Below are 24958 nucleotides of genomic sequence, written 5' to 3' on the forward strand. Positions count from 1 at the left end.
CGCGCCGGAGGAAGAATGGAGCCGGGGGGAGGGCGCGGGGTAAGGGGCGGGGGGGGGGATCAATGGCCGGCGGGGCGCGAGCGCCGCGCGGCGGCCAATCAGCGAGGGGGCGCGCGCGCGGGGCACGCGCTCATTAGCATGCGGGGCGCGCCCGCCCCGGCGGAGAGCGCGCGGCGTGAGCGGGAGGCGCGGCGGGGTCCCCCCACCCCCCCCCCCCCCCGCCTTTTCCCACCCCCCCCTTCCCTCCCCCCCCCCCCCCCCCCTCCCCAACCACACACCCCCGGTTCCCTTTGCTGCAGGAGCAGCCGGTGCATGGGCAGTGCACGGGCACCGGCAGGAGCACGCTGCGCACCCCCGCCACGGGACCGCACTCGCCCCGCGCGCGGAACGCCCCTCCGGTAAGTAACTGCGATCCGCGGGTGGGTTTGTTGTGTTTTTTTTTTGTTGTTTTTGTTTTTGTTGTTGTTGTTGTTGTTTGGGGGTTATTTTAATTTCGGGCGCTCGGGGGTTATTGTTGTTTTTGGTTGTGTGTGTTTTTTTGTTGGATTTTTTGGTTGGGTTTTTTTTTTTTTTTTTTTTTACGCCTTAACAAAATTTTTTTTTTTGGCGTTATTTATTTTGGGTTTTTGGGCGTTAATTTTTTTTTTAATTGCGTTTGGAGCATTATTTTTATTTGTGTTTTGGGCATTATGCTTTTTTTTTTTTCTTTGCCTACTTGGATTAAATACGTTTTCAATTTTTGGGCGCTAATTATTTTGCATTTTTTTCAATTTATTTTTTGCGAATTTCCTTTTTTTTTTTTTATTTTACCTTATTATTTATTTTTTCGCTTTATTTGTTTGCACCTAAATATTTATTTGCATCTTTCCGGCATCAAAATGTTTTGTATGTTCGTCTTTTTCCTACAAAAATATTTTTTCTCTTCATCTTTTTTCCCCCAAAATATTTTTCCCTGTATCTCTTTCCACCAAAATATTTTCCCCTTCATCTTTTCCCCTTAAAACATATTTTCCCTTTAATTTCTTTATATTAAAGTATTTTCCCCTTTAAAACCCGTCGCTTCAAAACGCTTCGCCTTAAAATTTTGTCCATTAAAATTTTGTGCGTGAAAACATTTGTTCATTTAATCATTTGCTCATCAAACGCTGCTTCACTAAACCGTTTGCGCCTTCAAACATTTTCGCATCGAGCCCTTTTTGCTTTCCTTTTTTTTTTTTTTTTGCGCTGTAAATATTTTTCCCTTTCAATTATTTCCCATTAAAATTTTCGCTTCGCATTTGTGATTTTAATCTCAATTAGGAAAAAAAAAAAAAAAAAAGAAGGGAAAAAAAAAAAAAAGCAAAACAACCTTTTTCACATATTTTTTTCCTTCAGCTTTATTTAAGGAAATACACATGTTTTGTTCCCGGGCCGCGTTTCTTTCCCCCGGGGCTCGCCCCGGCGCTTCCCCCGGTCCCGGCCGGGCCCCCCGCGCCCCCCGGCCGCGCTCGCCGCCCCGCGCCCCTTTGTTCGCCGCCGCCCGGCCCGTGCCCGGCTCCCCCCGCCGGATCGGGCCCCCCGGCCCCGGCGCTGCCAGAACAATGACCCGGCGGGCGGGAGCCACGGCCGGGCACCGGCAGAGACCGGGAACCGCGGCGGGGAAACCGGGGAAATACCGGCGACGCGGGGCAGGGCGCTGGGGACGGAGCGGGGATCCGGGGAGAGGAGGGTCAGGACAGCGGGTGAGATCGGGGAAGGGGCACGGGGAAACGCCGAGGAACCGGGAGTGGGGAAGGAAGGAAAGCGGGGAATCGCGGCGAGCACCGGGGAAGACAACGGGAAGCGGGGAAGCCGAGGGCGAGCGGGGCCGAGCCCCAGGGAGATACGGTCCGTGAACCGGGAGAGATAAAAGAACCGAGCGCCGGCAAACCGGAACCCGAGCAGCGGCCAGAAAGGGTCGGAGCAGCGGGAAGCGGGCCCACGCTCCGGCAGACCGGGGTTGGGAACCGGGAGCACTGGATAGACGGGGAGCCGCTCTCCGGGAGCACCGGGAACATGGAGTGGGGGGGGGCTGTGCGCTGAGGAAACTGGGGAACGTGAACCGGGAGTAGCGGGGAAAGGGGAGGCCGTGCTCCGGGGATGGCGGAGAGCGGGGACCGTGCGCCGGTGGTACCGGGGAACTCCGGGCCCTGCGAACCGCAGACCGAGCGGGCTGTGTACCGGGGAAACGGGGAGCGGCGTGCTGGGGCTCTGGGGTGCAGTGATGGCCGTAACCCCCACCCCGGCTGCGTTCTCACTCTCTGCTTTCTCTCTCCGTGCCAGGAGCGGAGGATGAGCCGACAGCCCCGGCGCGGAGCGCGGCACGACGCCCGCCGAGCCGGCCCGGCGCGGCGCTGAGCATCGCCCACGAGCCGTGTCGGGGTCCCGCCGAGCCCCCCGCGGGTGGGTGCCCCCGGCATGGACGGCCGTGACTTCGCTCCCCCGCCGCGGCTGCTGTCGGAGCGGGGCAGCCTGGGCCACCGGCACGGCACGGGGCGCGTGGCGGGGTCGGCACACGGGGCCGTGCAGCCCCCCGGACACTTCCAGCCCACCAAGTACTTCCCGGCGCCCATCTCCATGGCCACGCACACAGGTCAGAGGGGTCGGGGGCGCCCGCGGTGTGGGAGGCCGGGAAGGGTTGGGAGGCTCGGCGCGGCCCCGGGAACTCGGCCTCCCTTTGTGCCGACCTCCCTGTCACCGCGCCCGGTGCTTTTGGGGTGACGACTCGCACACACAGGGGATATTCCCCCCCACGCAGCCGCTCCGTCGGCGCGGGAGGAGCGTGACCCCGGGGCTGAACCGGCGAGATCCCGGTGCCGGGAACAAGGAGGCCGTTATGCGCGGGGCCGTGGGGCGGCGGTGGAAGGTCACCGAGCCCGGGGCTCGATATTCGGCGCCGAAGTGTCAGGGTGCGAAGGGGTTCGCGGCGCGTGTTCGCCGCGGCAGCTGCCGGAGCTGGACAAAGCAGGGCACACGGCCGAGCTCGGCACGGCCAACCAGCACCGGCGCGGGGTCACCGGATCCGGCGTCCGCGGCGAGCTGCCCGCGCGGCTTTTGTCTGCGGCATGTGCTCGGCTGCGGCCGGGCAGGGCTGAACCGGGGTGCACAGCGCCTAAAGCGGGGTTCGCTCCCGGCGGGGAGCCCCCTGCCGCTGCCGAGCTCCGGGACGGAGCCGGAGCGGGAGCAGGGCCGGAGCGGGAGCCGTGTGCCGGCGCAGCGCCGGGGCCCCCCGCTTCCCGCCGGCGCAGGCGGTTGTCTGGCCGCGGCACGGCGGCAGCGCCGGTTATTGTCGCCGCCTTGATGAGCTGTGAATACTAATAAAATTATATCTGCTTTAATGGGATTACAATTAGTGCGTGGATTAGGGCGGGGGGCACGGCCGGGCCGGCGCGGGGGGGTGGCAGCGGTGGGGGGTTCTTGGAAGGAGGTGAAAAAGCGGGGGGCACCGGGGGGTGCCGGGGAGGCGGCGCCGGATCGGGCCCGCGGCCGGGGCGGTTTCGCTTTGTGCCGGCGGCCCCGCTGCCGGGACCACCTCGGGGCTCGGGGGGCCACCCTGGCTTCCCCCAGCTTTGTTGGGCGAGGAGTGCGGATGGGGGCTTGGAGCCCGGCCCCGGGATGGGGGAGATTGGGGGTGGGGGTTCGGCTGCTCTCCGGCTCCCGGTGACCACGCGGGGGATCCCGGAGGGACGCCAGCGCCGGGGTGCTTCTGGCTTCCCTCCGGCTTCCCTCCGGCTTCCCGCCGCGGCGGCGTCCCCGTGCAGGACCCTCACACCCGCCGGGGCCTGGGCGACACATGGGAGCCCGAACGCACCGGAGGTTGTTAAAATAACATGGATCCGGCTAAAAATATCCCGGCAGAAACGCGCCGAAAAAAAAATTTTGAAAAAAAAAAAAAAAAAAAAAAGCCCAAAACCAAAAAAAAAAAAAAAAATAAAAAAAAAAAAGCCAAACAGAGAAGCCAAACCCAACAACAGAACGAGCTAAAAATATTCCGGCTTTGGCAGGGCCGGCGCAGCCGGAGCGCTTCCCAGCGAGCTGCGCTCTGAGGCTCCGACCGGCCGGAACGCTGCTGGGGCGGATAAACCGGATAATTCAGCGGGCGGCACGGTGCCGGCGGGAGCGGGGTCCCCATCCCCAGCACCCCGTGTCCCCCCGGCACGGCCCGGCCGCGGTGCCGGCAGCCGTGGTAGCGTGGCGCGGTAATTAACGGCGATGATTGATAATTACCCCACCCCGCGCACGGAGCCGGCCCGCGGTTGGCCGTGGCGGGGCGATGCCGGTGCGGCACGCGGCGCCCGTGGGGCACGGCGGGGCCGGGGGGGGCTCGGGCCGCGCTCCCCCAAATGGCTCCCGGCGTGGGGCCGGACTACACCTCCCAGGAGCCTTTGCCGGGCCCGGCGGCCGCCCTGCGAACGGGAGATAAAAACTGTTTTCCTTGGTTTTATTAAAGCCGTAACTCAAGGCCGCGCGTTCTTGGAACCGAACGCTCCGGCTGCCGTCGGGTTTGGCACTGGCACCGGGTGGGTGATGGCACCGGGGCCGGGGTGCTGGTACTGCCCGGGGCTGGGGGAATGGAGACCCCCGGAGCCGCCCAGGCGGGGTGCAGCTGCTGCACCCCAATTTTAGTGGGTCCCAGTGCTGTAGTACACCCCGTGCTGAGCAGGACCGGGCGTCCCAGTGGCTCCACCATAAACGAGGGTAGGAAACTCTGGCAGCGGCCCGTCTGAGCCGCGCTGGGGCCTGGCTGCAATTTTTGCCCTTCGGATGTTTTTGTGGACTAGTGGAGAGTTGTGACTGCGCCGGACTGGATGTCACCGTGGCCGAGCCCTCGGCCGGGAGCAGCGCGGCCGTGCCACTGTGTGGCTTGACCCTGGGGGTGTGTGTGCATCCCGGTGTGAATCCCGGTGTGAATCCCGGTGTGCGTCCCAGCGCTGACCCGCAGCCTGGCAGTGGCAGTGCCGGTGTGCGTCCTGGTGCTGGCACGCAGCCTGGCCATGACAGTGCAGGTCCCGGTGCATCCCAGGGTACATCCCAGCGGCCGTGAGTCGGCGGCTGGATGTGCTCCCACACCTGTCCCCTCCCTGGATTGCGCCGCAGGCTGGGTGCTGTGCGGTTCCTGGCGTGGCTTTGAGGAGGGATTTGGGTGGTGATGGTGGGAGGCAGGTGGGGACGGTGCCCCTGGCTGGGTGGTGACACAGGGCCAGGTGCCAGCACTGCAGCCGCTCTGCATCGCTGCTTCCCTGGAGACAGGATCTCACCAGGGGCTGGAGGCCACGATGCAGCTCCACCACAGCTCTGGCACAGGGGCTCCCTGCTCCCCCCAGCCCCGCGTGCGGTGCATTGCCAAAGTAAGTGTCAAAGTTAAACCAGATCTGGAGATTAACTGGGCTGCTCCTTGGTAGCCACGAGGCGCCGGGAAGAGCAGTGGGATGTGCAGAACCTCGGGTCCCGCAGAATTACCCCGGCTCTCGCAGAGTCATCCCCGAGTGGTTCCACTGTTCCTTAGTCATGTGCTGGATCCAGGCAGAGAAGCTGGCACGTGCCAGGCCCTGGGGGACGGGCAGCTGCCACCAGGCCCTGGCACTGCCCAGGGAACAATGCGGGGTGGTGGATGGGCTCCACAGAGAATTTGGGGACCACACTGGGTACCCCTGGCTCCTCAGGACCCCCAGCCTCGCCTGTACCCCACAGCATCACCCCAAGGCAGGCTCTGACCCTGCTGGGTGCTAGGGTCCCCCAGTCCTGAGGGAAGCGGGGATAGATGAGCCCTCCCCCCCCACCAGTGTGACATTCATAGGAACTGCACAAGGTGCCTGTAGCTCACATTTTGGAGGGTTCCTGCGAAGGCTCCATGTGCATGGCACCCATGTGACATGAGTGGGGTGGGACATCAGGGCCCCAGGGACTGGACTCCCTGGCTTCCCTGTGCTCCAGAAATGGTCTTCCAAGGTACATCTGTGTGTCGGGTTGTGCTCTGGGTGTGCAAATCATGCTCTGGATGTGAAAGTCATGTGTGCAGGAAGCATGCACTGGGCACATGCGTGTGCCAGTGGTGTGTCCCAGCTGTGCCAGCAGCATTTTCCAGCTGTGCCAGCAGCATTTTCCAGCTGTGCCGGGGGTGTCCACCACCCTCGTGAGCCCTTTGCACACATAGTCCCAGTGAGTGTGCAAGTGCTGAGTGTGCAGTGGCTGTGGCCAGCACAGCTGCCAGTGGCATTCCAGAGGGGATAACCCATCACACAATCCTGGGATCACCCTCCTGGCCCATCGGGCACGTTCCGGCAGCATTTCACCATTGCAGCGTTCATTTAGTGCCGTAACAATATGGATTCAGTTGGAATTGCAGCACCGAGGGAGCCAGAGCCCGTTTATTCCCTGTTTGCCAAAATTTTAAAGGGGCCGTGTGGGTTGTGAAGCACGTGGGAGGCTGCCCACCACCCCCTGCCCTGTTGGAGAGGGGAGCCCGGGTTGGTCCTGCCAGGGTTCCTGCCGGCTCCCGGCCTCTGCCTGCGGCCCCAGCTCCATTAGGAATGTTCCAGCCCCAAAATAGCCAAGGGAGAAACCCAACCCTGTGCACGTCCCCCCCGCCACCACTGCGGTCCTGGGTCTGTCACCGCCCTGGGGATCCCAGAGCAGCCGTGGGCTGAACCCCCCCAGGACCACGGCCCCCCCTCCACACGCTGGCCCTGAAACTTTCTGCCTTCCCAACACATTCCCATCTGTGCTGCACTTGGAGTGGGGGCGAGGAGCAGCTGGAGGGAAGGGAGCACCTCTTGTAGCCCCCTCCTGAGTCTCTCCAGTGCCCCCCACCCCTCTCAGCGCTGTCAGTGTGACTGTGCTGAGACCTGGCACACTTGTCACACGTGTGGCCCTCGGCGGATTCGGAGCCAAGGGAAATTTCGTGCCGGAGCCGGGAGCGATGCCGGCGGGGCTGAGTCACGGCACCGGCCTCGGGGAGCCCAGCCAGGGAGTTCCCAGGGTGACGCTGCCGGGGGGCAGCAGGGGGGGCCGGGCTGGGACCCCGCAGCCCATCTGTCCTGTGCTGGCAGCCTGCCCCACGGTGCTGTGCCCATCCTGGCACAGGGAGCCACTGGCGCTGCTGGCTCATGGGTGACACGAGTTGTGCCCGGTCTCAGGGACTGGCAGCACGGGCTGCTCCAACGCTGTTGGTTTATCAGTGACACGAGTAGTGCTCTCCTCGGTGATCCATCCCTGTCCTGTCCTCACCATCACCGTGGCTGGAGGGGCAGACCCAGGGGGATGCTCGCTGCCCCTGCTCAGCGCTGAGCGTGGCAGAGCACGAGTGCACGGGGGGCCGTGGCGAGTGGGAATGTGGGATCGGCAGTGCTGGCCACGGGGCCAGTGCCCGCCGGGGGACCCGTGAGTCAGCGGGTGGGCGGTGGGGAGCGGCGGCCCCACAGCCCTCCCGGGACACCCCGGCCCAGCCACCATCGGGGCGGGGTGAGGGGTTATTTTTTTCCAGCCCGTTTCACAGCTTCCAGAAAAGTCTCATTCTGGAAACCTCGGCTTCCCGCCCGGCACAGCCGCCCGGCACGCTGCCGGCTCCACGCCCGCGTGGGGTCCCCCAGCACGGCCGGGGCTGTGGTGTGCAGGGTGGGTTTGCTGTAGGCAGCACCGGGCAGGGATCCCCCGGGAGGCATTGGCACAGTGGGATGTGCCCACCCATCCCGGTGCGTGTCCGGTTCCCAGGGCTATGGGTGGGATGCGGCCGTGCCCCCGGCCCACGCGGCCCTGCCCAGCCCGGCCTCGCCACGGAGGAAGGAGCGAAGCTGCCTGAAACCACATCCCGACACTCATCCCAGAGGCATCCCGGTGGGATTAGCCGGGGAGCGTGGGCCGGCTTAGAGAGCAAAGCATCGCTTCCTGCCCCGGCCGGGCGGGCAGCCAGCCCGCGCTGTGCGCCACGCCACGCGTGCCGAGCCGTGCTGAGCCGTGCCACGGCCACTCCGGCACACACGGACATGGGCAGTGAGGCCACACGGTGAGGGGCAGCTGCTCCCCCATCCGGGCTCCCCCCGCCCGGCCGCTGGCCACCAGCTCCGAAGTTTCCACCATGATCTCACGGCTTGGCCAGGATGAGAGCGGGATGGGGGGCGGGATGGGGAGCGCCGGCCATGGGCCTCCCCGAGGGTGCTGGGGCCCCCCCGGGCTGCGGGGGAGGCAGCAGGGTCAGGGCCAGGGCTGTCCCCTCTCCTTGCACTCACACACATGTGCACACACACGGCCCAGCACAGCCCATGCCCCTGGAGCTTGTGTCTCCTGGGGAGGAGCAGCAGCGTGGGGAGCCACACGCATGTGCAGAGCCTCCCATGTGCTGGCACACCTGTGTGTGTGCTTAGGGCACTCACAGGGCAGGGCTCTGGTGCTCCTTGCATGGCTCTGCTGTGCCTTGCACCCTCTGGGGCACGTCTAAGCCCCGTGGGGCTGGGGATGTGAAGGGACGTGGGGGCATGAGGGGTATGACCGCGCAGGGGATGTGGGGGCTCACAGGGGATGTGCACAGGCAGCGTGTGCACGAGGGACAAGGTGACATGAGGGACGTGGTAACGCGAGGGGTGTGAGCACGAGGGGCGTGTGTGCACAGTGACTAGGTGTGCACAAGGGACATAGTCACACGAGGGACACGTGTGGCACGAGGGCCGTGTGTACCCAGGGGATGCAGCAGTGCGGCGTGGGGTGCACAGCCCCGTGGCAGCTGTGCACACACGCGTGTGCAAAAGGGAGTGTGGTGTGTTGGGTGATGCCAGCAGGGCCTCATACTGTCCTCAGTGCTCCTGACTGTCCTCAGCCCCCCTGACTGTGCCCTCTCCCTGCAGCCGGCAGCAGCCTAATGGGGAGTGCCCCTCCCTCCTCCTTCATGGGGGGATTCCTGAGTGGCAGCCTGGGCTCCGGGGGGCCCAGCCACCCTGCCGGCCCCACCGCCTCCCCCCCAGAACCGGCCTTCTGTGGACCCCACTCCGGCACCTCCCAGATCTGGTTCTCCCACTCCCACGAAGGTGAGTGGGCACCGGGGTGGGAATGGGCCGTTGGTCTGGGGTGGCTGGAGGCACTCATGGCTCTGCCCGGTGCCAGTGGTCATGTCCTAGCAGTGCCCATGTGTAGGGGATCCAGACCCCCTGGGTCAGCAGCTTCTGGGTGATGAGGGTGGGTTTGGCCACCATCGTGCCCCACAACACCCTTTGCATCCACGGAGACCGGGCTCAGATCCCACAATTGGGGTTCAGGGTGGCCACAGAGGCTCATGCCGGGCTGCAGAGCTCCAGCTGAGGCTGGACCACCCCGTGTCACTGGTGATGATGAACCCAGAGAGGGACACCCGTGTTGGGGCAGGTGACAGTGCGGGGACCCCCGGGGCAGCCCTGGTTGAACTGAGTTCCTGTGCCCCCCCATGCGCTGGCGTCTCCGTCCCGCCGGAGGAGCGGGAGCGGGGCGGCGGTGCTGGCGCGGGGCCCTGGCAGCCAGCCCGGCTGGTAGTTTGACCGGCTGCCAGCTGGCTCCCGGCGTTCCGGGGGGGCACGGGGGGACGGGGACGGGCAGCACACGCGGCTGACGGACAGCCCGCCCGAGCCGTGCCGAGCCGAGCCAAGTACGGCCACTGCTGACACGAGGCTGAGGGGGGTCTCAGCCCCTCTCCGGCTGCAGAAAGGTGGGAGGGGTCCCAGCCTGGAGGGGATCACGGGCTCTGCAGAGTTCCCAGCTGGAGCGGTGCAGGTTGGGATGCCGGGGGCAGGTGCTACCCCAGCCCCGCTGACTCGATGTCCGCAGCCCCGGGGTACCCCCGCTTCTCCGGGAGCTTGGCCTCCACCTTCCTGCCCATGGGCCACCTGGACCACCACGGCAATGGGAACGTGCTCTATGGCCAGCACCGTTTCTACGAGAGCCAGAAAGGCAGGTACCGGGGCCACCGGGGACCACCATGGGGGTGCGTGTCCCCAGCCGGGCAGGGGTGGGGGGCTCAGTCCTGGAGCAGGTGGTACTGGGGCAGCGGGTGGGGTGATGGGTGACAGTCCCAGCCCTGCTCTTGCTTTTCACGGGGTTGTGGTGGGCGCTAATGGGGCCGTTGTTTGCGTGGGACACGGACCTAAGGAGCTCGACCCTTCATCCCGCTCCTTCTCTCACTGGCACGGCCGCCGGTTGGGTGGGGCGTGCACGGGAGTCTCACCCATCGCCCTCCCCTCCAGATAACTTCTACCTGCGGAACCTTCCGGCGCAGCCCCCCCTGCTCCCCGCCAGCCACGGCTTCCCTGGCATCGCCCGCGCCGCCCCCGGGCCCCCCGCCGGCTCCTGCAGCCGGGAGCGGGACGCCGGCCCCCTCCCCAAGACCCCCAAGGACTATGAGCGCTTCCTGGCGGGCAAGGAGAAGGGGGGCAAGGGGGACCCCAAGGAGCGGCTGCCCGAGGAGGACCCCAAGGAGCGGCACAAGGCGGTGCTGCCGGTGCCACCCGAGGGGCACTGCAAGGAGGGGGTTCCGCTGCGGGGGTCCGCCGACGGGCGCCCCAAACCCCTGGCCTCGTGCCTGCTGGGGGCCAAGGGGCTGGACGGGGACGGTGCCCGCGCTGCGCTGCCCAGCTGTGCCGGGAGCGCCCTGCCCCGTGCCGCCCGCTGCGCCCCCAAGGAGCGGGAGCCGGGGGTCCCCGAGGCCCCCCAGCCCTACGGCGAGGCGGTGGAGCGGCGGCAGATGCTGCACCACGCCGTGTCCTACGCCGTGCCCGCCGCCGGCTCCTTCCCCTGCCTCCCGCTCCACGCCGGCCCCGAGGTGCTGTGCCCGCTGCCCGAGCCCCCCACCCGTGAGCTGAAGCTCAGTGGGGCTACCTTGGTGCCCTCGGTGGGGCCCCCGACGGACAAGAGCCGCTCCTTCCAGGCGGAATCCAGCGGGATGGAGCGGGGGGAGGGCAAGGAGCGGCACGCCGAGGCGGGCACTGAGCCCTACGGTGCCCCCTTCCACCACCCGCTGAAGGCCGAGGGGCCGGCGGAGCGGCGGCTGGACTGGGGGGCTCCGGGCACCCGGCTGAAGGGGCTGGAGTACCTGGGGGGGAGCGCAGCCGAAGGACCCCCCTTCTCTGGCCGGTGCCCGGCGCCCAAGGCAGGTCTGGAGAAGGGCTACTTCGAGGTGCCGCCGGCCCCTGACTGCTCCCGCGCCCCCCGGCCTGACCCTCTGGGCGTCCGCGTCGGCCCCTCCTGCTGCACTTTAGAGAAGGGCCCCCCCAAGGACCCCCCGGCCCAGAAGGTGGCTCGGATTCGGCACCAGCAGCACCCCGAGGCGGAGGCGGCCGAGGGCAAGCGCAAGCCCCTGGAGTTGGGTGGCCTGGGGTACAGCGGGCACCCCCTGCCCCCCTGGGGGGTGCAGGGCCAGGGGCCCCCCCTGGCTGTGGCGGAGGAGCGGAAGGGGGGGCCCTACCTGGACCCCTTCGGCGCGGGGCTGGTGCGGGCGCAGGAGGTGCCCAACGCCCCTGACGAGGTGTCGGCCATGAAGAACCTGCTCAAGTACAGCAACGGGGCCCTGCTGGGGGGGCAGAAGGGCCCCCCCTTTGTGGGGCTGGGCAACGCCAAGGGCAGCTGCGCCCACCAGGATGCCAAATTCCCATCGGGAAAGGGTCAGCCGGAGCTGGAGCGGCCGGACTGCGCCCGCGGCCGGGAGCACGAGGCGCTGGGCCCCGGCGGCACCGAGGGCGAGGTGCGGCAGCCGCCCGTGGGCATCGCGGTGGCCGTGGCGCGGCAGAAGGACACGCTGGGCCGCCACGAGCCCTACGGCACCAGCGGCGCCGGCGGCACCGGGCGGCACCGGGCAGCGGCTGGAGTCAAAGGTAAGGGCTGGGGAAGGGCCCGGGGTGGCGAGGGGCTGGCGGTGCCACGCTGATGCCACCGTGGTGTCCCCGTGGCAGCAGGCACCGCGCGCCCCGTGCACCTGATGGAGCTGGAGGCGGAGGAGGAGCGGGGCCGGCTGTGCGAGGAGCGCCTGGGGCTGCCCGGGAGGGACATCCTGCTTCAGTGAGTGATGGGGGGCCAGGGGCACTGCTGAGGCACGTGGGGGACCCTGGGTGTGAAAATGTGCTCTGTGTGCCTTTTGGGGTGCAGGGGTGGAAGATGGGGGTCCCTAGAGGTGATGCTGGGGGTGCAGGGGAGGGCGATGCCAGTGTGTCCCCTTTTGTGTATCCCCTTTTCTCGCAGGGACAACAAGGACCTGGTGGAGTTTGCCCGGATGCACCCGTCGGGGGGGTGTCCCGGGGAGCTGACCCCACACCTGATGATGACGGGGGGCTCCTCGCTGCCGGCGGGGCAGCTCGGGGGGGACCCCGCCGCCCACGCCCACCCTGCACACACGCACTGGCTGCCCCGCACCCGCAGCCCCTCCATCTGGATGGGGGGGCACTCCTACGGTCGGTGCCGGGTTTGGGGGAAGTTGGGTGGGTGTTGAACTCCAGCAGTGGGGTGCTGACAGACCCCCCCCATGTCCCCACAGGCATCGGGCACCCCGCCCTGCACCAGAACCTGCCCCCTGCCTTCCCTGCCTCCATGCCCAGCGCCATGCAGCCCGTGTTCCCCCTCACCCAGGACCCCTCTGCCCAGCTCGTCATCCTCCCCACGGAGCCCCCCACCCACGGCACCCCCCACACGCTGGGTGAGCCTGAGACCCCCCACCTTGTGCTGGGGAGGGGGCTCCTGGAGGCTGGGGGGAGAGTGAGAGAAAGTAGGCGTCCTTGTGGGGTGCAGGGTGGGAGATGGGAGATGCCTGGAGGTACTTTTGGGAGTTCATGGCTGATGGGGTCCCTGGGGGTACTTTTGGGGGTGCAGGGGAGAGGTATGGGGTCCTTGCAGGTGCTTTTGGGGTTCAGGGGTGGGGGAAGGAAGGCTCTGGGGGTTCTGCCATGGTCGCAGGACTGGGGTTGGGCACGGCTGGGGTCTGTGGAGTGACCCTAAAGAGGGTCTCCAATTGCGCCCCCTCTGCTGGCAGCTGACGTGATGGACCAGGCGTCGCTGTGGCCCCCCATGTACCCGGGCCGGGGTCCCAGTGCCCACCTGCAGCACACGGGGCAGCTCCCTGTGTACCCACGGTCGCAGTTCCTGCGGCAGCAGGAGCTCTATGCCCTGCAGCAGCAGCAGCAGCAACAGCAGCAGCAGCAGCAACAACGGGCGGCCCAGGCCCTCGAGATCCAGCGCCAGGTGCACGGCCAGGTGCCAGGGGGCAGGGGGTGGGATGGGATGTGAGGCTGGATGGAGGATGCAAGGGTGGGATGGAGGTTGGGGTGGAGGATGCAGTATGGTACTGGGATGGGATATGTGAGGAAAGACTGAGGAGGTGGGGACAGGCAGTGGGGCAAGGACTGGACCGTGGGGCTGGATGGGGATGTGGGATGCAGGATCTGACACGTGTCACCTCGCTGTACCCCGCAGCGGAAGCCGGAGGAGCAGCCCCTGGAGCTGGAGGAGAGGGGTCCCGAGAAGCCCCTCAAACCCTCCCACAAAGCAGTTGCCTTAAACCCCCCGGCCAAGGGCCTGACCTCGGCGGCCCCCGCACCCCCCAAGCTGTCCCCGTGCTGCCACTCGCCGGCCCTGCGGCACCCGGCCAAGTGCCCCGTGACGCTGCCCACGGCCCCCTGCACTTTACCCGCCTGCCCCGCCGCCAGCCCCGCCGTGGCCCCCCGCTCGCCGGCCGCCAGCCCCCTGCCCGCCCCCAGCAAGGGCAGCGACGGCGAGGACACGCGGGGAGAGGGGCAGCTCCCACGCCGCTTCTCCAAACCCCTGGAGCCAGGTAGGACCGCGGGGATGGGGAACAGGAGGAGGGCGGCCCGGGGAGAACCAGGGTGTCCCCGCTGACCATCTCCCGTTCCCCGCAGACCTGCCCCCCGGGTATGGCTACCCCGCCGCCGCCATGGGCTACCCCGCAGCGCACTCGGCCGAGCCGGCGGACCCCGACCCCGTGCACGCCGGCTCCCCGCCCGCCGAGCCCGAGCAGTCCCGGACCTTCAGCCCCACGGCCGAGGCGCTGCGGGAGCCGGGACCCCCACGGGATCCCCCGGCCGAGGGTCCCGGGCAGCTGCTGCACCGCCACCACCTGCTGCTCCCTCCAGGACCGCTGTGCGGGGAGCGGGGACCAGCGCCGGCCGGCGGCGGCACCGAGGAGCCCTTCACGGGGCACCGGGAGGTGGCTCAGGGAGCGCCGGAGCAGCTGGAGCAGCAGCACCCCGTGCCCGAGCCAGGGGCCTCTCCGCTGCCCCCCACTGCGGAGGAGGAGGAGGAAGAGGAGGAGGACGAGGAGGAAGGTGACAGCGATGGCTCAGAGCCAGAGGGCAGCTGCGATGAGGAGGAGGAGGAGGAGGAGGAGGAGGAGGAGGAGGACGGCGACGTCCCCGGTGGTCACCAGAGCTGTTCGGGTGGGCTGGAGGCACTGATCGCTGCCGGCATCGACCTGGGGGAGCTGCCGGCACTGGAGGAACCCGAGGAGCCCCCCCCGGCCCCCCCTTCGCCAGCCCCCCACCCCTCAGGGATCCCCGGCATCGCCCTGCTCAGTGAACTCGCTGACCTGGAGCTGCGCCGGCGCCGCTGTGACCTGGCCAGGGAAGGTGGGTGAAACTCGGTGTCCCCAGGTGTCCCCAGCACGCCCTGGTGACTCCTATTGCCCCTGGTGCTTCCAGTACTCTGCAGTGTCCTTTGTTCTGTGCGGTTGGGGGGGCTGCATGCCATGCCGTGCCATGCTGTGCCATGCCATTTCATGCCATGCTGTGCCATGCTGTGCCATGCCATGCCGTGCCATGCTGTGCCCTGCTCGCAGCCAGGGCTCGGCTCCAGCGCAGGCTCCAGGCAGGCGCCGGGATTCCCTCCCAGCTCGGCTTCCCCAGGGAATCCCGGGGCCCCATCGGGGATGGCCGCACAACCTGGCACATCCCCAGCCCTGCGGGAGGGAGGGAGCGTGGGGGGGACACGCCGTGCTGGGTTCAGGTGGGGACACCGTGGGGCGAGGGGATGGCTGTGGGGTCCCACTCCCCATGGATGGACGGGGTGGTGGGGTGGGCGTGGGGGTTGGCTGTGGCCAGATGGGGCACATCACCATGGCCCTCCCAGCTGGGGGGCTGCTCCTGTACCCCCCCACAGGCGCCTGTGCGGGGCTGCGGGACGTCCGTCCTTGCTGACCCCCTGCCGTCCCTGCAGGTGAGGATGAGGAGCTGCTGGCCTTCAACCTGCAGAACCTGGCCACGGTGGCTGCCGCCTGGTCGCTGGTGGAGGCGGCAGGGCGGGAGGGCAGCCCCCCAGCACTGAGCCCCCTGCCCGTGTCCCCCCCGCCCCGTGCCCGCGTCTCCCGGCGCAAGTACACCTGGACCCCCAAAACCAAGGCCGTGAGTGTCTCCTGGAGGGGGTGGGAAGGAGGACGAGCAATGCCCAGTCTCAGCCCTGGCTCTGAGGCCGCTGGCAGTGCCCCATGTGCCCAAACCCCCCCTGGCCCCCCAGGTGTGCCCGCTGAAGGCGGCCATGGAGCAGCTGAACACGCAGGAGGTGGAGGTGCGGATGCGGCTGGCCGAGCTCCAGCGCCGCTACAAGGAGAAGCAGCGGGAGCTGGTGAGGCTGCAGCGGCGCCACGACCATGAGTACGTCCCTGTGTCCCTGTCCCTGTCCTCGTCCTGAGCCTGGGGGAATAGGGGCAGCAATGACAGTCGTCTGTGCAATGAGTCCTTGTCCTGGTGGCGGTGGGGGCTCTGCTGACGGTGCCCCCCTTTCGCAGGCGTGACGAGAGCTCCCGCAGCCCGGCGCGGCGTGGGCCAGGCCGGCCGAGGAAGAGGAAACACTCCAGTGCCCTGGGCAGGGCTGAGAGCCGCAAGGTCAAGTGAGTGACTGGTGCCTCGTGTCCCCCCCTTGGCCCAGGGGAAAGAGATTAATCTGCAGGTTTTATGTCACAAAACGTTAGGGAGAGAGGAGAGGGAGGGGGAGGAGGGAGACGGCAGCTGGGGCACGCAGGAGCCAACCAGGGTAAGGTCTGGATCCTTCTGGGGGATGGAGGATGGAGCTGAGGGGTGCAGATTCCATCCAGGGGTGCAGGATCCCCTCAAGGGGTACAGGTTCCCCCATGCCCACACCGTGTCCCCTCAGGGCAGTGAAGACCAGCCTGTCCCTGCTGTGTGCTGAGCTGCGGGGGGACTCTGAGCCCCAGAAGAAGAGGAGCAAACTGGCAGGGGGGACGTTCAGCAGCCTCCAGGGCTCCCCGGTGAGTCCCACGGCGTCTGGGGGGAAACTGTTCTGCCCCCAACACCCCCTGAGTCCCCCCATTGTGGGGCCTCTGCCCTCTGTGGTGACTTATGGGGTGTCACAGCTGAAGCAGAAGGTGAAGGGCAAGGGGCTGCCCCCTGGACTCAGCCCCTTCCGCCGGAGGGACCCCAACCCCAGTGCCCGCATCCAGAAGAAGCTGAACCGGCCCAAGGGCTCCAAGGGCTCCAAGTACCAGGGGCAGGACCCCGGTCCCCGACAGCCCCCCCACTTCAGAGGCAAGGCTGGCACAGGGATGGGGTGTGGGGTTGGGATGGGGGTGAGTGGTCCAGGATGGGAGTGATGGGGTGAGGTCCAGAATGGGGTACAGGGGTAGGATGGGGATGTGGTTGTGAGGTGGTGGGGATGGGGATGTGAGATTGGGGTTGGGGTTCTGGGGTCTGGCATGGGACTGGGGGTTCAGGGTTGAAGTTGAAGTGCAGGGTCCAGCCGTGGGTCTTGGGGGGCAGGACAGATATGGGGGGTGGCTCATACCAGGGGGTCACACATGGCCTCAACTCACCCCATTCTTCACTGAGGGTGCAGGGACCACCGCTGTTTGCAGGAGTCCCTCACCGCTGTCCTCTCCCCTTGCAGACGAACCTGAGGGTGACACGGACAGCGAGGAGGGGGACGAGGAGCCAGGGCTGTCACTGCCCACAGGACCGGTGACTGTGCTGGGGCCCTCCCCATCCTCCGTGGTGAAGATGGAGGCCAATGAGAAGGCCAAGAAGAAAAAGGAAAGGCAGGGGCTGCTAGGTAATGGCATTCACACCTCAGGAGTGTTGGTAGGCGTTGGGGCAAGGACCCCAGGGGGCACGTGCTGGGATTGAGTGGGCAATTGTGGAGTGCTCCAAGCCTGGACCTCCATGGGGTCCCCTGCTCCCTGTCACCCCGTGGGGTGCCCTGACCCCTCTCCCCGCCAGGTCCCTGCCGCCTGGGCAGCCCCGAGGGCGAGGTGAAGATCAAGCGGCGGCCGGTGAAGCCGGGGGCAGCCGGGAAGCTGGAGAAGGTGCCGGGCCGGCGGAAGGCGAGCGGCTGCCCCGAGGGCAGCAAGAAGAAGCTGAAAGCCAAGGCCAAGGAGAGCCTCAGGCCCCCTGCCCCCGGCGGCCCCAGCCCCCCAGGACCCCCCAGCAGCCTTTTTGGGGGTGCCGACCCCCGGCTGTTGGGGCCACGGGACGAGGGGGCTCGGCTGGGAGAGAGGGGCAAGAAGGGCACCCGCAAGAGCAAAGGGCTGCAGGCAGCCCTCAGGGTGAGTAGGGGCTGGGTTGGGGGCACCCCTGGGCTCAGGGGTAGGGAGATGTGGCATCTGGGTGGGCTGGGGCCACCAATGGGGCCAGGCCGTGCAGGGACTGGGGTTACTGGGGGGTCCCGGTGAGATGTGGGTGCAGGTTTTTGGTACTGATGGAACCATGGGGTGCAGAGGGATCGGGCGGGTTTTGCACGGGCTGTGGGTGCTGGTGGAGTTGAGGGGGCACGAGTGCAGGGACTGGGGTGGTGGGAGGCACTGGTGAGCCCTGGGGGGGCTGGGGTCAAACAGAGGGGTCATTGGCCAGCCCTGATCTCCCCTTGCAGCGCAAGAACGGGGCACTCTCGCTGGCCCTCTCTCCCCGGAGCGCCAAGACCATCCTGAGCAAGGGCAAGAAACTGGCCAAGGTCAAAAGCAAAGTGGCCACCAAACAGGTGAGACCCGTGGGAGGTACCCCCCACCCTGGCATGGCCCCCTTTGCCCCCCACCCACCCCAAGCCTCCTCCTGCAGTGCAAGGGCCGGGCTGTCAGCAAACTGCTGGAGAGCTTCACCGTGGAGGACGACTTCGACTTTGACGACAACAGCAGCTTCTCGGAGGAGGAGGAGGAGCTGGGAGGCTGCCTGGCCGGGGGGGCTCGCGGGGGGGTGCCCCACGCCTGCGCCATCCAGAAGGAGGACCTGCGGGATGGGCTGCACATCCTCATCCCCAAGGAGGACAGCCTGCTCTACGCCGGCAGCGTGCGCACCATCCAACCCCCCGACATGTGAGTGGAGCCTCTGGGGGGGCCCCAGACATTTGAGGGGGGCACCGAGGTGGGTTCTGAACCCCTTCCTGTGCCCCCTCCCCAGCTACAGCATCATCATCGAGGGTGAGCGGGGGAACCGGCAGCACATCTACTCGCAGGAGCAGCTGCTGCAGGAGGCGGTGAGTGGGGGGCTGGGGTGGGGATAGGGGATCGGGGTCAGGGAGGGGGTCCCGGACCCCACAAACCCTGACAGGCTGCTTCCCGCAGGTCCTTGACATTCGGCCGCAGTCCCGCCGGAGCCTCCCACCCGGCACCCGCGTCTGTGCCTACTGGAGCCAGAAATCCCGGTGCCTCTATCCGGGGAATGTGGTGCGAGGTGAGGCTGGGTGGGGTCAGCCGGTGGGGTGGGCGGTGCCGGGGATCCCGTGCCCCTCCCAACAGCCCCCCTGTGCCGCAGGCTCCTCCAGCGATGAGGAGGAGGAGGACGCCGAGGCCGTGCTGGTGGAGTTCGATGACGGGGACACGGGACACATCGCTGTGTCCAACATCCGCCTGCTGCCCCCCGACTTCAAGATCCAATGTGAGGGGCTAGAGTGGGATCACGGGATTTGGGGGGCTGTGGGGGGAGCGTAGGGCCGCCCTGATCCCCCAGTGACCCCCCACTCCCCGCAGGCACTGAGCCCTCCCCGGCACTGCTGGTGTCCAGCTCCTGCCGGCGGGCAAAGCGGGCGTGTGGCGACGTGGGCACCACTGGGGCACTGCCCCCCACGCTCTGCCCCGACCACGGCCCTCAGCCCCCCCGGAATTCCAGCAGGAAGGCGGCCAGCAAGGAGAAAAGTGGTACGGAGGGGAAGGAGCAGGATCCCCTGCCGGGCTGGGATGAGGGGAATGGTGTTGGGATGGGGGAAAGACACTGGGATGTGAGAGTTTCTGGGATGGGGGAAGGATACAGGGATGCAGGGAAATGTGCTGAAGTGTGGGGAAGGCTGTTGGGATGAAGAGGAAGGTGCTGGGATGTAGGCAGGGGAACAGATTCGTGGTAGGATGCAGAGATGTATGGAAGGGTGCTGACATGCAAAGATGAAGTTATGGGAGCTGGGAATATTGGGGTGCAGAAAAAGGTGAGGAGCTGTGGTTGGAGGATGGAGTGGCACGATGGGGATGAAGATCAGCCCCAGAGCATCCCTCCCTCCCTGCTCCTGTGGCCTCTGGAGCCCTGACCCCTGTGTTCCGCAGGCAAAGCCGTGGAGGGGCTGTCGGGGGGCCGGGGGCCGGCGCTGGGTGACCCCGCAGCCGGGCGGCGCGGAGGATCCCTGCTCAGCTGGGCCGCCGTGGCACAGACCAAGCGGAAGGCGGCGAACAAGGGCTCGGCCGTGCTCCAGAACCTCTTCCAGGTCAACGGCAGCACCAAGAAGCTGCGGGCCAAGGAGACCCTCTTCCCTCTGCACCACCACCACCACCACCTTGCCGCCCCCGTCTTCGGCAACGCCTTCGGCGCCGACTCCTTCGGCCGCATCGCCAGCTCCTACGGCTCCTTCGGCGCCGGCGCCGGGCTGGTGCTGCCGGCGGCCCAGAAGCTCCTGCGCTCCAAGAAAGCCGAGCGGCTGGAGGCCGAGGTGGGCAGGAGCGGGCGCAGGAAGGCAACAGGCAGCGAGTTCCTGGTCAAGCTGGACCACGAAGGGGTGACGTCCCCCAAGAACAAGACGTGCAAGGCGCTGCTGTTGGCCGAGAAGGACTTTGGGGCCAGGCTGGAGCGGCCGCTGGGCAGCCACGGCTACGGACACTCTGGCCTGGGCGGCCGGGAGCGCAGGGGCCGGGCGGCCACACACCCGCTGCCCGTGGGGCTGGCGCTGCGCAAGTACTCGGGGCACGGGGACTTTGCCCTGAACTGCGACAGCGACTGCCACAGCTCCTACTCGGACATGGACGAGGACGAGGACGCGGGTGGCCTCGGCGCCGACGTCCCCTCGCGCTTCATGACGCGCCTTTCCGTGTCCTCCTCTTCCTCGGGCTCCTCCACCTCGTCCAGCTCTGGCTCCATCTCCACGTCCAGCCTGTGCTCCTCAGACAATGAGGATTCCTCCTACAGCTCGGAGGACGAGGACTCGGCGCTGCTGCTGCAGACCTGCCTGTCGCACCCGGTGCCGGCGCTGCTGGCGCAGCCGGACGCGCTGCGGCCCAAGGGCGCCGCGCCCCAGCGCTGCTTCCTGTCCAAGGCGGCCGCCGCCGGCCCCAAGGCCAAGCTCAAGCGCAAGGATCCCCTCAGCTTCGCCAAAGCCAAAGAGTTCTCCCGGCGGCAGCGCCTGCCCTCGGTGGAAAACCGGCCAAAGATCTCCGCCTTCCTGCCCGCGCGCCAGCTCTGGAGGTGGTCGGGGAACCCCACGCAGGTAAGGAGCCCCACGGGCAGCTGCCGTGGCACAGCCGGCACACGGCTCCTGGCACAGACAGTGCCCGCCGTGGGCACCCACCTCGGCACGGTGTGGGAGGGAAGGAGCAGGCAGAGCTCGGGGCAGGGGCACAGGTGGATGTCAGTGCAAGGGACAAAGGTGCAGGTGCACAGAGACGTGTCAGGCGCCATGTGCTCAAGGCAGAGCTCTGGATGCTCGGAGTGCCGGGGACACCAGCTGTGACATGTGGATGCCCAGTGCAGGGTGCTGGTTGCACATGGGCAGCCAGTGTAGGGAGCTGGTGACACCAACTCTGAATGCCAGCACCGGGTGGTGATGACACCATCCGTGATGACACCATCCGTGTCCCTTGAACTGGCAGCGCCAGTGATGGCAGCTGTCTCCCTCCTGTGGTCCCCCACCCTGGCACTGCTCTCCACATCCCCCCTCAGTGTCCCCGTGCCAGCAGGGCGGGTTTGGGGGTCCCTGTGGCAGCGCTGAGCCCATGTCCCCTCCCCAGCGGCGCGGCATGAAGGGCAAGGCGCGGAAGCTGTTCTACAAGGCCATCGTGCGGGGCAAGGAGACGCTGCGCGTGGGCGACTGCGCCGTGTTCCTGTCGGCCGGGCGGCCCAACCTGCCCTACATCGGCCGCATCGAGAGCATGTGGGAGTCCTGGGCCAGCAACATGGTGGTCAAGGTCAAGTGGTTCTACCACCCCGAGGAGACCAAGCTGGGCAAGCGCCAGAGCGACGGCAAGGTGAGGGCACGGCTGGCTCCGGGGGCAGGGAGCTGTGTGCCAGGGCAGGGAGCCACGTGCCAGGTCAGGTAGCCACACACCGTGTCAGGTAGCCATGTACCATGTCATGTGGTCATGGATCATGTCAAGTAGCTGCATAACACATCAGGTAGCCATATGCCATGTCTGGCACACATGTGGGGTGTCAGGTAGCCACGTACCATGCCAGATAGCTGTGTCCCATGTCATGTAGCCGCGCATGGCCATGGACCACATCAGGTAGCCATGCACTGTGCCAGGTGGCCATCTCCCAGACCAGGTGGCCCTGTCACTGGCCAGGTAGCCATGTCCCACACCAGGCAGCTGTGCCCCCAGCCAGGTGGCCATATCTTACACCAGGTGGCCATATCCCACGCCAGGTGGCCACGTCCCCAGCCAGGTAGCCACGTGCCAGCCCAGGCGGCGGCAGTGACGGCGCCTTGTCCCCACAGAACGCGCTGTACCAGTCGTGCCACGAGGACGAGAACGACGTGCAGACCATCTCGCACAAGTGCCAGGTGGTGGGGCGGGAGCACTACGAGCAGCTGACGCGCGGCCGCCGCTGCCAGGACCGCCAGGACCTCTATTACCTGGCGGGCACCTACGACCCCACCACGGGGCGCCTGGTGACCGCCGACGGGGTGCCCATCCTGTGCTGACCCCCGGGGTGCCCGCCCTGTGCTGACCCCGCCCGGCTCTTACGCCAAGGGTGACGTGGGGACATTGGGGGGCACATCGGGGGGACGTGTGGGGGGTGCTCCCCTACAAGCCATAACTTTCCCTAGTACCTCTGACTGTTTGCCAGCAGGTGAAGCAGAAATCAGGTGTGTTGTTCTATTTATTTTGCCTGTAAATATTGTATTTCTTCCGGGAAGTTTTATGGAAAAGCGAGAAAGGAAAAAAAAAAAACAAAACGAAACAAAACAATGACGTCAATAACAACAACAAAAAAAAAGACAAAAAATGATGAAAAAAAAAATCACAAAAAAATAATAATAATCCTCGGGGAAGGGGGTGGTGGGGGGGGTCGTTTCAGTGCACTGTGTCCTCCAGCCTGGGGGGACAGGGACAGCGGGGAGCGCTGTACAGAGGGGGCCAGGGCGGGGGGCTCAGCCCCGGGCGGGGGGCCCAGCGCCGCCGTCCCCAGTGCAATAGTGGGGTGACCGCGGGGGGGACACCCCGGGGGGACCATGGGGACCCCGCGGGGCCGGCGGACGCTGGCCCGTCCCGCCGCCGCTGCCTGGAAAATATGTACAGGGGCTTTTCCAGTGTAAACACTAAAAAAAAAAACAACCCAAGAAAAATCCCACAAAACAGGATTAAAAAAAATAAAAAATAACCCAAAAGGACAAAAAAAAAAAAAAAAAAAAGAAAAAAAAAGGAGCAAAGGGTTAAACAAAGGTTTTATGAGCCGCCATTCCTGTAAAGGCCTTTTACTATGGAACTTTTTTATGGATAACTTGGCTTATGAATAAATATATGAACCGTTGCTGGCGCCGGCTCCGCTCTCGGCTCTGCCTCAGTTCCCCTTGTGCTGCGACCATCCCTGGAACTCCCAGTTATGGGTCGGGGATGAACCAGGGATGGGTCAGGAATGGAGCTGGGATGGATCAGGAGTTGATCGGGGATGGAGCAGGGGTACAGGGATGGATCAGGAATGGAGCTGGGATGGATCAGGGATGGATAAAGGAGGGATCGGTAATGGAGCAGGAGTGGATCAAGGATGGATCAGGGAAGGATCAGGAATGGAGCAGGGATGGATCGGGGATGGATCAAGGAGGGATTGGGAATGGAGCAGGGATAGATCGGGGATGGATCAAGGAGGGATCGGGGATGGATCAAGGAGGGATCGGGAATGGAGCAGGGATGGATCGCAGATGGATCAAGGAGGGATTGGGAATGGAGCAGGGATAGATCGGGGATGGATCAAGGAGGGATCGGGGATGGATCAAGGAGGGATCGGGAATGGAGCAGGGATGGATCGCGGATGGATCAAGGAGGGATCGGGGATGGAGCAGGGATGGATCGCGGATGGATCACTCAGGGCCTGTTTCCCCCCTCCCCACGTGGGCTCAGACGGACGGGCAGCGCTGCCTCGCTATTGGTTGAGGCTCCGCCAATCAGCGGGGCCCGAATGGGCAGCCGGGCTCCCATTGGTTGTCGGGGCGCGCTTTTGTTCTCGGCAGCGGCGCGCGCCATCAGACCCCAGCGCCGGCCGCCAGGGGGCGCTGTGGGCGGGCCCGGGCCCGCGCGGGGCCGTGCTGCCCCCTGGCGGCCGCATCGCGATAGAGCGGGACACACAGCGGGGGACAGAGGGACATTGTGGGGGACAGAGCGACACCGGGGGGACAGAGGGACACAGCAGGGGAATATCTGGGTGACAGGAAAGCGGATGGACAGACGGGCACGGGCTCAGCAGAATGGAAGGACGGAGGGCAGAGCGGAGGGACAGAGCTGCCTGCTGGGAAGGACGGACAGACGGACAGGGCCATGGCTTGAGGGAGACCAGGCCAGGTTGGCAAAGGGATTGAGGGGTGGCTGGACAGACAGATGGACAGGGAAAGGGACAGACGGCCAGGCAGACGGGCCCCGGAGCGATGAACAGATGGATGCACGGAGGGATGGACAGCTGGACAGACAGACTGATGCAGGATGGATGATGAGCCAGGAAAGCGCAGGGCTGGGTGGACAGACAGATGGACAGATGGATGCAGGGAGGAATGGACAGCTGGGTGGACAGATGGATGTACGGAGGCCGGACAGACGGACACAGGGATGGCAGCATGGTGGGTGCAAAGCAGGCGGGAGGGGACAGACAGGGAGAGGGATGGCTGGACAGACAGATGCAGGGTGGGATGGACAGAGGGACAACTGTAGTTAAGTGTAGGTACCACAGGCTGGTGGGGTCAAGGACACCCCACACCCATCCAGCACAGCTGGGGGGACCCCCGAGACCCCCCCACCCACCCTGGACCAGGGTCAGCACTGCCCAGGTGTGACTGTGGGGACCCTGCAGGCCTGGGATGGCCCTGGCACAGAGGGGACAATGACAGCATGGGACCCCAGGACACACAGATCCCTTGTGTCCCGCCCTGGCCCTCACAGCCACCCCTTGTGCCCATGGTCACCTGTCACCCACTGGCCTAGGGACATGACCCCAGGAGCTTGGGGTGTCCCTAAGGGGAGCCCCACCCACCCTGGTGCTCCCTGTTGGAATCCCACCCATCCCAACACCCAGGCCATGGCCTGGGGGCACTTTGTATGTGAGAAATGGAGGAAGGGTGAGGAGAGGTAGAGCTGGAGACCCCCAAGCAATGCCAGGGCTGGTGGGCAGCACACCAGTTATGCCGGGAGAAAATCCAGCCCACGGAGCACAGCTCTGGCCCCAAAAGATCTATTTTTAGCCCCAAAACCCCACCCCAGCTTCCTGGGGAAGCTCCCACCCAAACCCTCCACCCTCCCTCACCACACAAACCCAGCTGGAGTTACTGCAGCTTTTTATCGTTTTATTTTCCTTACACAATGAAG

At 66.0% G+C, this 24958-nt stretch overlaps 2 protein-coding genes across 7 annotated transcripts in view; one reads left to right on the forward strand and one right to left on the reverse strand.

The window, feature by feature from the left end:
- The first annotated feature begins 299 nt into the window (after positions 1–299).
- BAHCC1 (BAH domain and coiled-coil containing 1) lies at positions 300–22919 on the forward strand. Of its 5 annotated transcripts, none has more exons than XM_066332291.1 (26): positions 300–398; positions 2302–2611; positions 8856–9035; positions 9805–9927; positions 10221–11843; positions 11922–12027; positions 12208–12416; positions 12500–12658; positions 12992–13212; positions 13432–13789; positions 13875–14600; positions 15187–15371; positions 15484–15620; positions 15755–15856; positions 16120–16511; positions 16870–17031; positions 17199–17524; positions 17848–17955; positions 18033–18286; positions 18372–18447; positions 18536–18644; positions 18726–18848; positions 18941–19108; positions 19505–20655; positions 21176–21412; positions 21883–22919. In XM_066332291.1, exons 2-26 carry the CDS (start codon positions 2437–2439, stop codon positions 22087–22089), a joined length of 7617 nt encoding a protein of 2538 aa, XP_066188388.1. In that variant the 5' UTR covers positions 300–398; positions 2302–2436; the 3' UTR covers positions 22090–22919. The 5 variants fall into 5 exon arrangements, with proteins under 5 accessions (XP_066188388.1, XP_066188389.1, XP_066188391.1 ...); XM_066332292.1 differs by lacking the exon at positions 300–398 and having other exon boundaries at positions 1804–2611; positions 16120–16234; positions 16340–16511; XM_066332294.1 differs by lacking the exon at positions 300–398 and having other exon boundaries at positions 1804–2611; positions 12992–13200; positions 16120–16234; positions 16340–16511.
- A 1996-nt stretch (positions 22920–24915) lies between these two features.
- The window catches only part of ACTG1 (actin gamma 1), a 3030-nt gene continuing 2987 nt past the window's right edge, over positions 24916–24958 (reverse strand). For both annotated transcript variants that reach the window (XM_066332295.1, XM_066332296.1), the window contains one exon: positions 24916–24958. This exon is cut by the window's right edge and continues 868 nt beyond it. The gene's annotated coding sequence lies outside the window, so the exon portion shown is untranslated.

Source organism: Sylvia atricapilla, chromosome 18 (assembly GCF_009819655.1).
Source record: "Sylvia atricapilla isolate bSylAtr1 chromosome 18, bSylAtr1.pri, whole genome shotgun sequence".
NCBI classification, from domain to species: domain Eukaryota; kingdom Metazoa; phylum Chordata; class Aves; order Passeriformes; family Sylviidae; genus Sylvia; species Sylvia atricapilla.